At 35.6% G+C, this 16,304-nt stretch overlaps 2 protein-coding genes across 3 annotated transcripts in view; both read left to right on the forward strand.

Moving 5' to 3' along the window:
• The window catches only part of FAF1 (Fas associated factor 1), a 461,021-nt gene that overhangs the window by 304,084 nt on the left and 140,633 nt on the right, over nt 1-16,304 (forward strand). For both annotated transcript variants that reach the window (XM_038558075.1, XM_038558076.1), the window contains exon 9: nt 11,349-11,444. In XM_038558075.1, the coding sequence (XP_038414003.1) occupies nt 11,349-11,444 (96 nt within the window). The remainder of the gene's footprint in view (nt 1-11,348; nt 11,445-16,304) is intronic.
• LOC102153757 (serine/arginine-rich splicing factor 7-like) lies at nt 10,073-10,725 on the forward strand. The gene has a single exon (XM_038558077.1). It carries the CDS (start codon nt 10,154-10,156, stop codon nt 10,655-10,657), a length of 504 nt encoding a protein of 167 aa, XP_038414005.1. The 5' UTR covers nt 10,073-10,153; the 3' UTR covers nt 10,658-10,725.

A 16,304-nucleotide genomic window follows, 5' to 3' on the forward strand; every position in this document is an offset into this window, starting at 1 on the left:
ACACAGCAGAAAGCCTCAGAATTTGTTACTGTTAGGTTTTATTTTATTAAATCTTACCAACTTGCCAAATCAGTTGAGGATGCTAATATAGCAAGACCAGGGAGAGAACAGTTTTTGAGCTGTTTATAGAGGAGTTTTGTAGATAATTGATCTTGACCTCTACATCTCTTATAATATTCCATCCCATTGGTTCCAGATTATTATTAGCCACTTCCTTTTTAACAGTGTGCTTTTTTTTTTTTTTTATGAGGTGACTAAACTGCTATTTAACCCTGCTACAAGAATGTGGCAGTGGGCTAGTCCAGACAAGTGGATGTGCACTTGGTAACTAACATTCTTAATAAGCTTGCTTCAACCTGCCACAAATTAAAGCTCTGTGACATTTCTAGCACATAAGTGATTTAAAAAAAAAAAAAAAAAAAGCTTGAATTGTGAATAAATAAGCTTTTTTGATTTGCACTCTGGTTGGCATTAAATGAAACTTCAGCCTCATGATTCAGTTTGGCTTCCAACTACCTTAATCTGTCTAGCTGAACAGTGAGCATCTGAATATTTTAGAGGGGTGATCCAGCAGTCATCTTCAGGGCTTCTTATTCATAAAAAGCTTTCCGTTGGTCAGAAATGTGATATAGTTAAAACTCCATGGCTTTTGGAATAAAATCTGGTTTGCCACTTAGAGGTTGATTAATCTTAGACAAATTATTCTATCCCCTACCCCAATGCTGTTTTGTGATCTATGCAAACATGTTTATCTTTAATTTGCAGGATTGTCATGTATGGTAGACATATATTATATAAAGTACTTAAAATATGGTACCTGACAAATTAATGGTATCCAGGAGAAGCTGTTTTGACTATGCCACAGAAAGTAATTTTTGTTTATCAGTCCCTCAGACAACATATAGTAGGGCCTTAATAGTGTTTGACTAAATTCTTTCTAAATGCCTCTGAGATAAAACTCTCTGAGTTTGAATTTTGACTCACAACTTAGTAGCTGTGTGACCTTGGGCATGCTTCTTAATCTGTGTAAGGTTCAATATCCTTATCTTTAAAATGGGGGTTATAATAATACCTATCAAGGAGGGTTATTGTGACAATATGGAATAATGTATATAAAGCACAAATAATGCCAATAATACCAATATACATTAAGCTCTCAATAATAGCAATTATTATTAAAATATTTTTAAAACCATGAGTGATTTCATGGGTATTTTTTATATATTCCAAAGTATATCAAATTACATATTTCAAAACATGTATAGTTTCTTGTAAGTCAGTTATATCTCAATAAAACAATACTCAGTGATATGTATGTATGTATCTTCATTGTACTATGATGATTGTATTCAATGCTGATTCCTTGCAAGACTCTCAGACCTAGATGGAACTACTTATGCTGCTGCCTTGTCAAGATGTTGACAAGCTTGAAATATGGTTTTAAAAAATTCTCTTATTAATATTTTTTAAACACAAGGGAATTGTATTTTACAAGCTGATTTTTAAAAGATATAAATAGTAAAGCTATAGTTATATAATTTTTAGGTTGTTTTACTAAGCGTATCACATGCAGGGCAAGGATCCTGGAGGTGACTGAACTGAATCTTCTTAGTAATGCATTAAGATTGTAGTTCATAAGAGCTGGAAGGGATCTGAGAGGTCATTCATGTGGATTGCTCTCAGGGAGGAAATTTTTTTTTTTAAGATTTTATTTCTTTATTCATGAGAGAGACAGAGAAAGAGTGGCAGAGACACAGGCAGAGGAAAAAGTAGACTCCATGCAGTGTGCCTGACATGGGACTGGATCCTGGGTCTCCAGTATCACACTCTAGGCCGAAGGCGGTGCTAAACCGCTGAGCCACCCATGCTGCCCAGGAGGAGTATTTTTTTTTTTTCAGGAGGAGTATTTTAATAGTCTTTTCAGATCATTGTGGATATTATTCTTTGACTCTAAACCAGAACTCAAAGTGATAGTTTCCTAATGTTAGTTTTGATGTGGAATCTGCAGCGATATCAATATTCTTTTTGTTCTTTGTTACAGTAAGATCCATTGATCCATCTTGCACTTTGCTTATTTATTTTTTTAAGATTTTATTTATTTATTCATGAGAGATGCAGAGAGAGAGAGGCAGAGACACAGGCAGAGGGAGAAGTAGGCGCCATACAGGGAGCCAGATGTGGACTCGATCCCAGGACCCTGGGATCATGACCCGAGCCCAAGGCAGATGCTCAACCGCTGAGCCACCCAGGCGTCCCAGCTTGCACTTTAACTAGATCCTTTACCAGTGCATAATTTTATAACATCATGCATGCGTTGTTCATTTGGAGCATCTTGGTCCTCTGAGTTATGCAGATTTTCTAATACTGACCTATTCCATTATATGATACTAAAAAATAAATAAATAAATAACCCGTTAATATCACCACTGATCTCATCAGAAAAGTCTTTAAGAAGGTGCCAGGCTTGTTCAGTAGGTGGAGCATGTGACTATTGATCTCAGGATTGTAGGTTCAAGCTCTGTGTTGGATATAGAGATTACTTAAAAATGAAACCTTTAAAAAGAAAATAAAACGTCTTTAAGCATTAGGAAGCTGTTCCATTAATGGCGGCTGATAAGTTTTCCAAAATTTTAATTTTTACTTAAAAACTCAAATTTTGTCATGGGTAGTCAATACTCTCAGACCTGTTCCTTGAAGTAACAGGCTTAATTCATTTTGGAAGAATCCTGTCAAATACCTAAACCAAATAACCATAGTTTGCTTGCCAATCATTTCAGTAATAATAGTATTCCATGAAAAAAGTTCAGCACACAAGTCAAACAATTACACAAGTGCTTCTTCCTCAATACAACCATCATACTTTGTCATGCAGCAGGAGTTTTATGCATACTTCCCATTTGTCATTCCCATTCAAAGAGGTCAAGTCTACTTGAAAGCAAAATTTTCTACTGATTCAGCAGGAGCATTCTTAAGTTAAACTGGCATTTTTACAGTAAGTACACAGCAGTGGAGACTTTCACACAGTTTGGTGTCACTGCCTTGATTTGTGCTAAGGTACCAGCAGTTTTGCCTATCATTGCTTTTTCTTTTTTTTTTCTATTAGAGCAAAAACAGTTAAAAAAATCAAATACCATCTAAATATTATTACAAAAATTATTTTGATCTTGTGGAACCCCTAAAAGGATTTCAAGAACCCTGTGTCTATAAACCACATTTTGAGAATCATTGGCATCGTTAATATGTTTCTAAGAAAATACTAAATACTTTCTTACAGAAAAAAAAAAAAATAGACCTTAAGAGTATTCACTAAGTAATGGGATATATACTATTTGGCAAATCTTTTTTTCTTTGTATGTTTTTTTTATTGGAGTTCAATTTGCCAACATATATTATAACACCCAGTGCTTGTCCCATCAAGTGCCCCCCTCAGTGCCCATCACCCAGTCACCCCAACCCCTCATCCACCTCGCCTTCCACTAACCCTTGTTCATTTCCCAGAGTTAGGTGTCTCTGATGTTTTGTCACCCTCTCTGATATTTCCCACTCATTTTCTCTCCTTTCCCCTATAATCCCGTTGACTAATTTTTATATTTCCCAAATGAATGAGACCATACAATGTTTGTCCTTCTCCGATTGACTTACTTCACTCAGCATAATACCCTCCAGGTCCATCCACGTTGAAGCAAATTGTGAGTATTTGTCGTTTCTAATGGCTGAGTAATATTCCACTATATGTATAGACCACATCTTCTTTATCCATTCATCTTTCGATGGACACCGAGGCTCCTTCCACAGTTTGGCTATTGTGAACATTGCTGCTATAAACATTGGAGTGCAGGTGTCCTGACTATTTGGCAAATCTATTCTCGTTTAAGCCATCTTATAGAAAGCCTTTTAGGAAAGGTAATTTCCAATTTTATAGAATAAGAAACCAAGGTTTGAGATATGAAATATTGGTTGAAGTAAATAATAGAAAAATAACTACCAGAAGTGAATTTGAACTTAAGACATTCAGACTTTAGAAGTCCTTGCTGGTAGAAAATATCTGTAAAAGATACATCTGAGAAGGAACTTTTATCTAAAATAGACAAGGAGGGCAGCCCGGGTGGCTCAGCGGTTTAGCGCCGCCTTCAGCCCAGGGCCTAATCCTAGAGACCCAGGATCGAGTCCCACGTCAGGCTCCCTACATGGAGCCTACTTCTCCCTCTGCCTGTGTCTCTGCCTCTCTCTCTCTCTCTCTCATAAATAAATAAATAAATAAATAAATAAATAAATAAATAAATAAATAAATAAATAAAATCTTAAAAAAATAAAATAGACAAGGAGCTCTTAATACTCAACAAGAAAATGAACAACCCAATTAAAAAAATGAGCCAAACCTTAACAGACATCTTACCAAAGAAGATACACAGATGGCAAATTACATATGAAAAGATACTCCACATAATATGTCATCAGGGAAATGTAAATTTTAAAACTACCTATTAAGGGTAGTTTAAGAGGTGCCTGGGTGGCTCAGTCCTTCGAGCATCCAACTCTTGTTTTTGGCTCAGGTCATGATCTGAGGGTTGTGAGGTCGAGGCCCAACATCAGGACATGGAGCCTGCTTAAGATTCTCTCTTTCCTGGGGCCTGGGGCACCTGTTAAGCATCTGATTTCAGTTCAGGTCATGATCTCAGGGTCCTGGGATCAAGCCCTCCATGGGCTCCTTGCTCAGTGGGAAGTCTGATTATCTCTCTCCCTCTGCCTGTGCTCCTCCCCTTGCTTGTACTCTCTCTGTCTCTCTCAAATAAATAAATAAAATTTTAAAAGAAAAAGATTATGTCTCTCTTCCTCTGCCCCCACCCACCCCACACACTTAAAACAAACAAACAAATGAAAAACATCCATTAAATGACTAAAATACAGACCACTGACACCACCAAATGCTGGTGAGAATGTGGAGCAATAGGAGCTCTCATTCACTATTGGTAAGGATACAAAATGTTATGGACATTTTGGAATACATTTTGGTGATTTTTAGAAAGCTTAACATACTCTTACCATATGAATTAGTGATTGTGCTTTTTGCTGTTTACCCCAAAGAACTGTAAACTTAGTTCCCCACAAAACCCTATACACAGATGTTTTTTAGAAGCTTTATTTGTGATTGCCATAACCTGGAAGCAACCAAGAAATCATTCAATAGATGAATGGCTAAACAAACTGTGGTACATCCAGACATATCATTCAATACTAGGAGGAAATGAGATTTTAAGCATGAAAAGACATGGATGAACTTTAAATGCATATTACTAATTGAAAGAGACCAATTTGGAATGACATTCTGGAAAAGGCAAAACTATGGAGACAGGAAAAAGATCAGTGGTTGCCAAGGGCAGTGGGGGGAGGTGGAGATGAATAGTCAGAGCACAGGGGATTTTTAGGGTGGTGAAAATACTCTGTATGGTATTATGGATAAATGGATAATGGATAAATGCCATTATAACTTTTTCCAAACACATAAAATATACAACACCAAGAGTGAACCCTAATGTAAACTATAGACTTTGAATAATTACAATGTGTCAATGTAGGTTTATCCTTGGTAAAAAAAAAAAAAAAAAAAAAAAAAAACACCATCCAGGTGAGTGATATTGGTAATGGGAGAAACTATGCCTGTTTGGAGGCAGGGAGTATAGGAGGAATCTCTACTCTCGTCTCAATTTTGTTGTAAACCTTAAATTACTCTTAAAAAAACCAAAATCTTTATAAATAAACAAATAACTCTCATGCTTTTCAACAACATAAGCCATTTTTACATATATATACATTCATATATATAATCCCTATTTTATATATGTACTTACATATATAATAGTTTAATTAAACCTATATATGTTATATAACATATATATTATATATATAATAGCCAGTGGGATTTTTAGACATGAAAATTCTTGTATCCCAACCTTTCCCTATCCCTAAGCATTCAGATTATACCCTCAGATATGCTATATTTATTTAAAGGTATAGAATTAATTAATAAAGGAATTTTGGCTTGGCTTCATTTTGAATTTGTGAGCCTGTTTTGAATTTCTGCATCTGCAATGATGGAATGTCAGAGAATTACAGTCTAATGTGGCCAGGAAAAAACTGAATAAAGCCTTGAAATAGATTTTGCAAATGAGTCACAGTTCTTCATTAGATTAGGTTAAAGCAATCTTGTGATTGAGAGATTACCATTATGTTTAGGTTAATTAACTAACATAATGTATGCAAATCTAAATTTTTTAAGGTAACATTTTTCAACTATAAAGTCAAACAGACCTGCAACCTTAATCTTTTTTTCCATTTCCTTGCAAAATAAATACCCAAATGATAGTATCGATCCTTTTCAATTATATAACCATTTGGTTTCATATACATTATCTCAATCTCACTGGTTGTTCATACCAACTCTGTGAGAAAGAACAGATTGTATTACCCTATTTTGTGAATTGAGTACAGGTTCTATTACACCATTCTCTCTCTAAATAAGACTGAAATACAGAAATTTGCCCATAGTCATTGGACAATTGAATGATTCAGCCACCCTGGAACCTCAGCCTTCTGACTTCACATCTTTTGTGTAAATTTAGGTTATGAGTCCCATCAAACATTTACGTTAGCCCTAAATTATTGAAATCACTCTCTGAGTAACTTTTCCCTTCCAAGGGAAAAGGGAAAAGCCCTACAGAGACTGCCTGGTGGAGATAGAGCCCCATCTTTACTCCCTTGTATTCCTTTTTCTGTGCCTGTTCCTATGTGCATCTTTTGTCTCTCTGATTGGTATATATGTTCCTTTAGGATAGACTACTATTTAATCCACACTGGGTATATAGTGACTCAGTTTCCTCTTATTATGGAGGCAAGCCCATTTTTTCTTCCCAGGTCCTAAAAATAATGATCATTGGAATGACAAAAAGTCTTGTACCTGTTCAGTACAGTTTCGAAGCCAGCTTTTACTTACTTTTAATACATTTAACCCTTTGAAAAGTCCATTGAGGTAGTTAAGGCAGGGATTACTCGCCTCAATAAATGGAGAATTCTGGCTTAGAATAGAGAAATGACTTCCCCAAGTTCAGAAGGCTGGGCAATACTTGAGAATTGAGATTTCTTTGGCTCCTCATCCAAGTCCCTTTCCATTACACTAAACTGCTTCTTACTATCAGTGACATTTACCATCATTACTGTTTCATTACCAGAGGATTTTAGGGTGGGGGAGGAAGACTTTTTTTAATGAAAAATATTGTGAAAGTAACATGACTTGAAATTTAGCCTGTGCTTCTTATCTAAATTAGCTTTTTTTTATGTTATGGTGTTTTTTTTAAAATAAATTTATTTTTTATTGGTGTTCAATTTACCAACATACAGAATAACACCCAGTGCTCATCCCATCAAGTGCTCCCCTCAGTGCCGGTCACCCATTCACCCCCACCCCCCGCCCTCCTCCCCTTCCACCACCCCCAGTTCGTTTCCCAGAGTTAGGAGTCTTTATGTTCTGTCTTCCTTTCTGATATTTCCCACACATTTCTTCTCCCTTCCCTTATATTCCCTTTCACTATTATTTATATTCCCCAAATGAATGAGAACATATAATGTTTGTCCTTCTCCGATTGACTTACTTCACTCAGCATAATACCCTCCAGTTCCATCCACATTGAAGCAAATGGTGGGTATTTGTTGTTTCTAATGGCTGAGTAATATTCCATTGTATTTGTTTGTACTGAAATAAAATAAATTGAGCCAATTGTGACAAATGTTAATAAATATGACTGACGTGGTACAGTTTTGCACCTGGCTGGCTCAGTCAGTAGAGCATGGGACTCTTGATTACAGGGTGCTGAGATTGAGTCCTACACTGGACATAGAGATTACTTTAAAACATAAATAAGATAAAATTATTAAAATAGCAAAGGTATGCATACTTTACCCCAATTTAAAAAAAAATTAAAAACCTCTAACCAGACTAAAGGAAAAATAATGAAAAGCAAATGATTTTTATCATTATAATCTATATGATAGCACACATATCACATGATTTGAAGATACCTGTGTATCTGTGGCATTTGCATTTTTCATTCCTATATTTGTCTTCAGGTAATTAGCTTGATTATAACACTTTTGAATTGTAGTTATGACCAACCCACTGTTGTGTCCTTGGTTAGTATCTGTGAATTTACAGAAATTTGGGCTTCCTCATAAATCAGTTTAATTCACACTTCCCCACAAGTTGCCAGTGAATGTTTTCAGTGTGCTAATGGAAAACCTATTTTATTTCTAATAATAATAAAAGAAACTTGATATCATCATTACATTAAATACACAAATGTGTCATTTCATGAACACCAAAGAAAAACACCCTCTTTTGGCTATTTAATATTGTTTTAATTCCTCTAGGTAGACAAAAGTGACATGTACTCATATTTGCTCACATTTTCCCAAATTTAATTTAAACCTCAAATTAGTTATTTAATATATGACCCACTAAAAACTTCTGTAGGAGTAAATATATTTGGCCTTAATTGTGTTGGCTAAACTAGGCAGATTCTTTGGGTAATATTTTATATCATAATGGTAATAAAAATTAACTGAATTAGCTCAATGTTTGTGTGCCAGATACTGTGCTAGGTGTTTTACATATATTATAGATTAATAAGCTGTAAGAATCTGATATTATGTATTAATATTATTAAATCATAAATGACATTGTTACCATCTGTAGAAACTTTTCTTTTTAATGCCTTCAGCAAACACTACTCTAGGGTACCCTCCAAAAAAGATTTATTAGAGTACTGTCCTGGGAATTCGTAAGGTGAAGTATTATTCTAATTGGAAAAGTAACAGACACACTGGTGGTAGGTGAGGGTGTGGAGATATACATGATTAGCTTTATTTTAGGCCTCTTACAGTTTCCTGGAGCACTAGTCTTTTGTCTTATGAAAAATAACCTTGACTAAAAATAAACTATTGGGACTACATCAAAATAAAAAGCTTCTCCACAGCAAAGGAAATAATCAACAAAATTAAAAAGCAGCCTACTGAAGGGGATAAGATATTTGCAAATGACATATCCAATAAAGGGTTAGTATTCAAAATATTTAAAGAACTTAATACAACTCAACACCCAAAACAAATTATCCAACTAAAAAATGGACTGAAGTCATGAACAGACATTTCTCCAAAGAAGACATGCAGATCACCAAGAGACACCTGAAAAGATGCTCAACATCACTCATCACAGGGAAATGCAAACGAAAACCACAATGATATATTATCTCACACCTGTCAGAATGACTAAAATCTAAAACACAAGAAACAAGTGTTGGTGAGGATGTGGAGAAAGGGAACTCTTGCACTCTTGGTGGGAATGCAAACTGCTGCAGCTAGTCTGGAAAACAGTATGAAATTCCCTCAAAAACTTAAAACTGCCATCCAGCAATTGCACTATGGGGTATTTGCCCAAAGAATACAGAAATACTAATTCGAAGGGATACATGCATCCCAATGTTTACAGCAGCATTATTTACAATAGCCAAATTATGGAAGTAACCCAAGTGTCCATCAACTGATGAATGGGTAAAGAAGAGGTTTATAACTATTTCATATATAGATGAAATATATATATATAACTATTATATATATAATTATTATTCAGTCCTAAAAAATGAAATCTTGCCATTTGCTTTACAATATAGATGGAGCTAGAGGATATATGCTAAATGAAATAAGTCAGTCACTGAAAGACATACCATATGATTTCACTCATATGTGGAATTTTCGAAGCAAGTGAGCAAAGGAAGAAAAAGTAGACAAACCAAGAAACAGACTCTTAACAATAGAGAACAAACTGATGGTTATCAGAGGGGAGGTGGACTAGGGGGATGGGTGAAATAGGTGATGGGGATTAAGGAGTGCACTTATTATGATAAGCACTGGGTGATGTGTGGAATTGTTGAATTACCGTATTGTACACCTGAAACTAATATAACACTGTATATATTGACTATGCTGGAATTAAAATAAAAACGGCTGCCAGGACATTGGCAACTGAGTTGGTGTTACAGCCTTTGTATTACGTACTCCCTGGGCACTGTGAGCAAGCCAGACATCATATCACCTTACAGGTGGTATGGAGGAGAAAACCAAGGTATATGTTGGTAATCTGGGAACTGGTGTCAGCAGAAGAGAGTTAAAAAGGGCTTTCAGTTATTACGGTCCTTTAAGAACTGTGTGGATTGTGAAAAATCCTCCAGGATTTCCCTTTGTGGAATTTGAAGATCCAACACATGCAGAAGATGCAGTGCAAGATCTGGATGGGAAGGTGATTTGTGGTTCCAGAATGAGAGTTGAATTACCAACAGGCATGCTTTGGAGATCTGATTTTGAAAATAGACCACTTGCCCAACATTCATTTGGTCCCAGTGATAAGTGTGGCAAAAAAGGACATCATGCTTATGATTGTCATCATTACAGTCAGCAGAGGGGAAGCAGGTTACAGTCTAGATCATATTTAAGATCCAGAGGTAGGCGATACTCACACTCATGTAGCAGGAGCAGGGAGAAAGGTCAAGATCAGGATCTCCTCGACCAACAAAATCAGCTTAACACAGAGGATCTAGGGCTGGTTCTATAAAAGGATAAAGATCTCCATCAAGGTCAGGGTCAAGATCCAGGTCTGTTTCACTGCCAAGAATCAGTCAAAGTCCAGATCTCTATCTACAAAAAGAAATCATTCCCCATCAGGAAGTCCATAAAGAAGTGCAAGTCCTGAAAGAGTGAAGTTCTCAAGTTCATCTTTTAGAGAAAAGTTATTTCGTTTACATTATTATAAGGGATTTGTGATGTCTAGAAAGTTTAACCTAGGAAGGTTATTTCAATCATCTAATCAAAATGGACCTGGATTATTACTCTGTAAATTCACAGCAATAAGATAATATAAATTTTTGTTGAATGTATTAACATCTTGTGGTTTGAAAATGTGGATTTTTATTTGGCATGTTTAAGATATTTCTAACTAGAATAAAGAACTATAAATTAAAACTTAATAAAAGTTTTATTTTATAAAGGGGCAGCTGGGTGGATCAGTCAGTTAAGCGTCTTTGGTTCAAGTCATGATCCTAGCGTCCTGGGATGGAACACAGCACCAGGCTGGTTCCCTGCTCAGCAGGGAGTCTGCTTCTCTCTGCCCCTGCTCATACTATCTCTCTTTCTCTCACTCACATAAATAAAATCTTAAAAAAAAAAAAAAAATCTAGAAAATATCAAAAGGGTCTTTTGTGAGACCTGGCCTCATTTTGTTTGCAAATGGTGGATTCTTTTTGCAGATGTGTCTTGCTGAATCAGGACTGTCTTATCCCTGCCATCGACTTACAGTGGGCAGAAGATCTTCACCTTTGCAGACCCGGGAGCAGTCCGAAGAGGTAAGCCTGTTTGCCAAGCTTTCTGGTGAATAGAAGGCCTGTCTTCCACTACCTGCCCATTTCCTATTCTTTTTTTATCTGCCACAGCAATGAATAGATAAAGTTAATGTAGCGTGAATAAAATCTCAGTAAATTCTTGAAGGCAGAAACTTTTCATGCGAGTTTATTGCTAATGTGCTCCTTCTTGGTCTCTAAGTTTCATGTTTCAACAGACAGAATTCAGGTGGATTGATAGAAATGAATTTTACTTAGAATTGACAGGTTGATAAAAGGATTTTCTTCGTTGCCTACTCTATAGTTGAGTACATTTATTAAGACCGATCCTGAAGGTTCTTTAACTCATTGAGTTGGAGCCCAGTCTATTAGCCAGGTATTGTGCTTGATACTAAGTAACAAGGATGAATAACAATGTATTTACCAAAGTGCTCAAAGTCAAAGATGATAGACAAGTAAACTAATAATAATGGCAAAATGTAATAAGAGCAGTGATAGCACATAGAGTGCTATAGGAATAGAGAAGAGGGGGAAGATAAGATTGAACATGTTTGTGTATGGGATGTACCTGTATGTGTCTTTGTGGTCTGAACAATGTTAAAAGGCAATATCTTTTCCCTGGCTACAAATAACACTTTGTGTCCAACTATGCCTTTGATTATAAGGGAGTGGGAAAGATAGCTTGGATATTATAATTTATCTGTTTAAAAAACATTTATTGAGCTCCTACTATGTGCTAAGAATAGTCATCACTGTGGCTTAAAAAGCACATGTCAAAAAGGTCATAACTAAATAGCACAGAAAAACGTTATTTATCTCAGTGTTTTTCAGGCTAAAGGATGATCCAGATATTCAAAAGGTTGGGCTAATCCAAGAAAATTTTTTCCATTTACGTTCTATACAAAATATGGTTGCGAATTTTTGTTTAAAATGTGTATTTGGGACATTCATTATGGAAACTGCTACAGGACCTCTTAGCCATCCTCTGAATATATATTTATATCACTTAAATAGGTGAAAGAAAAGTGAGACTACATAAGTCACATTCTGGTCCATGATCATCCTGTGAAAATGATAATCTGCAACTCTGGTTTTTAACATATCTTAGAAATCCACATAGAAGGAAGGGTTTTCTCCTGCTACAAATATTACTGTAAGTGTTTTCTTGGGCCTCTAAAAATGTTAATTTCCTTTAAGGAACCCACACCATTTTATTTAGCATTTTATCTCACTAATCCTCATGAAAGGAAACATGATACTGAGAGTCACTGCTTGGCAGAAATTACCAGAAATAATTTATTGAAATATTTCTTTCTAGTGCTTGGTATGTTTTTAATACTAAAGTAGGTTATGCTTCAACCCTCTTACGGATAAATCCACTATGTTAAATGGTGGCCAACTTGCTCCACCCAAAATTTTTAGCTCTTTCCTTTGAAAGATGACATATACCTGTTTCACTTCATTTTATTTCCTTCTCTCACTCTCACTATTACATGTGTTATTTGGGGGTCCTGTCAGGAAAAAAAAAAAAAAGAGGAAAAAAGTCAGTGTCATACAATAATAAATAGTGTTTATGAGGCAGCACATTCTTTAGGTTAGTCAAAGTAGAGTGGGGTTAGTGAGGCTTTGATAAACTAAAAGAGCAACAGTCTTGGGAGCATCTTAAAATATGACTTTTGGAATGAAACCATTATTTTTCCTTCCCTGACTGTAAAAATCACCTTTTCAGGGGACTGGTGAGAAATGGACAAGGGTGACTCAGGCTTTTATGCTGTCATAAAATTATCCAACTGGAAGGGATTTTTAAAATTTTATTTCCACTCTTCTATTCCACTTCCACTATTTATCCCTCATTCATTTAAACATTTAATGTCTTCTAGGTACCTGTCATTAGGACCACAGTCTGTATGCTGAAAGACCTCACTCAAATAATCCTCTCAAAATATTCCTATATTTGATTTCCTGTAACAAGGCAACCAGTTCCAATTGTTGAACAGCTATAGGTCTTGATATCGTTCATATATTAAACTGGAACATGTGTCCTTGTAGCTTCCACCCAGTGGTTCTGCTTTTTTTTTCCAGTTTTAACCCTTCTACATGATTTCAGGTTTCAGGACAATTACCATTTTTCTATTGATTGTCTTAAGCCTCAAGTTAGGAAGAAGACTTTTGAGACCAGTAATTAAATTTAAGCTTTGAGTTTTATGGCTTATAGTTATGTGTCCTCTACCTAGGGGAATTTTGGTTCTTACATCTTCCTTCTGGTCCTGCAACTACATTTTTTTTATAAATCGCCATTTTTTCTTACTTTCCCAGCCTTCCCTTACTCCCCAGCCCCCTTTTAATGATCTTTCCATATCTCAGTACCTAGCTAAATACGTTCCTCTTCTTTTTCCAGCTGCCTGGGTGGGACAGAGTAAGGACCCATGGACCCAGGCCTCTTGAGAATTGTCAACTCCTCAGTTGATAGTGGAAGAGGGGGGAGTACCCCAAGAATAAAAAAAAAAAAAAAACTTCAAATGTAATAGACACTAGTTAGTTAGTTAATAACTTCGGTTAAGGAAACATCTTTTGAATGTTCACTGTGTGCTAGTCAGATGAATATACCTGGTAATTTTATATTATATAGTGAAAAAATCGAGGCAAGTACAAGATACTACGGGAGCACAAAAGTGGAGGTTGGAGGCATAACATTCAAGAATGTTTGCAAGCAAAAGCTATATCTGCCTTATGTACCTCTGTAGCCCTAACACCTAGTGTAGTACCTGGCATATACTGGCCACAAAATAAATATTGGTGAGTAAATATTAAAAAAACAAAAAGAAGAAGAAGGGGAGGAGGAAGAGGATGAGGAACAAGTTGAGGGAGGAGGAGGGGGAAGAAAGACTAGAGGAATTTTTATCCAAATCAAATTATAAAGAATGAGGCATAGTCAACCAAATGAAGAAACATTCAAAGGAAACAACATGATCTGATGCAGTATACACAGAGATGACTGTAGGTTGGTGTTTATGCAAATAAAGTGGGAGACAAACATAAGAGATAAGATTGAAGGTGAATAGGTCTTACAGGTCAAGTTGGGAACTTGAATTCTGGGCAGCCATAGAAGGCTTGTAAGTGAGAAATGATTTTCTTTCCCCAAATACGCAGTTCAGAGAAGACAGTTTTGGCTGCTGTGTAGAGGCTAGGTGTAAGGGAAGCAGATTGGAGGCAGAGAAATCAAATATGAATCTATTGTACTAGCTCAATTAAAGGATAATGGGATGTCCAACTAGAACATCATTTGTAAAACTAGAGAAGGATATGGGTTCAAGAAGTATTTTGGAGGTAAAATCAGTAGGCCTGGTGACTGATAGGATTTGTGGGAGGAGAGAAAAGGAAGAGATAAGAATGATACCTAGGTTTTGATTTAAGTGGCAGAAAAGATTCATTCAGTTTTCATTCATTATATTCTGATTGCATGCCCCTCTATGCCTAGTACTGATCTAAGTACCAGGAATATGACTGTGAACAGAGCAAAGGATCTTATACCTAATAAAATGAAATTGAACATGGATAATTGCCAAAAATCTGTATTTCAGTTTTTAAAACTTGGTGAGACAAACTAAATGGTAATCGAGTTACTTCTGAACATTTTCATTTGAAGGCCCATTGCAGACTAACTCTGCACAAAATTGAACTTACCATATCTCCCCCCAGAAACCTATTTTCTCATCCATAGTAATGATCACTGTCAACCCAAGCCAAAAACTGCTCATTTTAATCACTGAGGGACCTGCTATTCTTTGAAACTCGCAAATGATACATTGTGATTTTTGTGACCCTTTCCTTTTGACTATTCAAATAAGGATATTTTTATGTCTTCCTTTAGAGTGGAAATTTCATGAAAGCCTGAACCATGTTTTATCTCTATATCCCTAGCTTTTAACCTGGTGCTTTGATATAATTGGTGAAAGGAACATCTGCTTCACTTACAAGCTTGCCTTAGTGCCAAGTATATAAGGAGTCTAAATTTTGTCTCAAACAGTTTGGTTCTTCCTCCTCTAGGAAGTTTCCTCTGATTTTTCCCATTCCCTGTGCATTAAAATTAAATACTCTCCTTGAAACTTACCTGTCATGACACTTATCACTAGGTATTATAATATTATTTATATATCATATATGTGTGTATATATATAAATATTATAGAGTGCACCTTAAGAAAGTATAGACTATATCTTTCCAGGCAATGTGGCATTTACTAGGGGTTTGTAAATGTTTGTTAAATGATAATGGGAATAAATGAATACCGATAAACAGCCAAAATAGAATCATGAATTTTTTTAGCTGTTTTTCAAATTCTGAATAAATAAATTCTCTGGATTCAAAGAGTTTTAAGGCTGCCATGGCTGAACCAAGAGATTATATATTCTCATCAGCAAACACTAATGAAAAAATGATTGTTTATCTCATTTTTTAGAAAAAGCTTTCCTAACCTGTTAGATGGCTGATAAGAAAATGTGAAGAGATTGGGAGTTCCTTATACATAATTAAGTAGCTCATTCTTGCAGATACTTCAATAATTCATATTTGAAATATACTTTTTCAACAAAATTGGCTTTTTAGATAACTCCCTGTGTAGGCTTTTTAGATAACTCCCTGTGTAGGATTTTGCTTTCTGGATCTTAAGAGACTTGGGAATTCTACACTTTATGAAGACAAAATGAATAATTGGTCACATAGGCACAGATTAAAATCACTATCCTAGTATAGTATGAAATTATTTTGTTATGGAAAGGGGCTATTATTTGATGGAAGACTGGATTAGGAGGAGTTTCAATGTGGAGGAGTAAGGTAAAAGAGTGAGAAAAAAAGATGTCTGTCTTC

Source organism: Canis lupus, chromosome 15 (genome assembly GCF_011100685.1).
Source record: "Canis lupus familiaris isolate Mischka breed German Shepherd chromosome 15, alternate assembly UU_Cfam_GSD_1.0, whole genome shotgun sequence".
NCBI classification, from domain to species: Eukaryota; Metazoa; Chordata; class Mammalia; order Carnivora; family Canidae; genus Canis; species Canis lupus.

What these genes read in the sequence shown, in the direction of transcription:
- LOC102153757 (XM_038558077.1), top strand. Translation starts at nt 10,154, where the DNA reads ATGGAGGAGAAAACCAAGGTATATGTTGGTAATCTGGGAACTGGTGTC.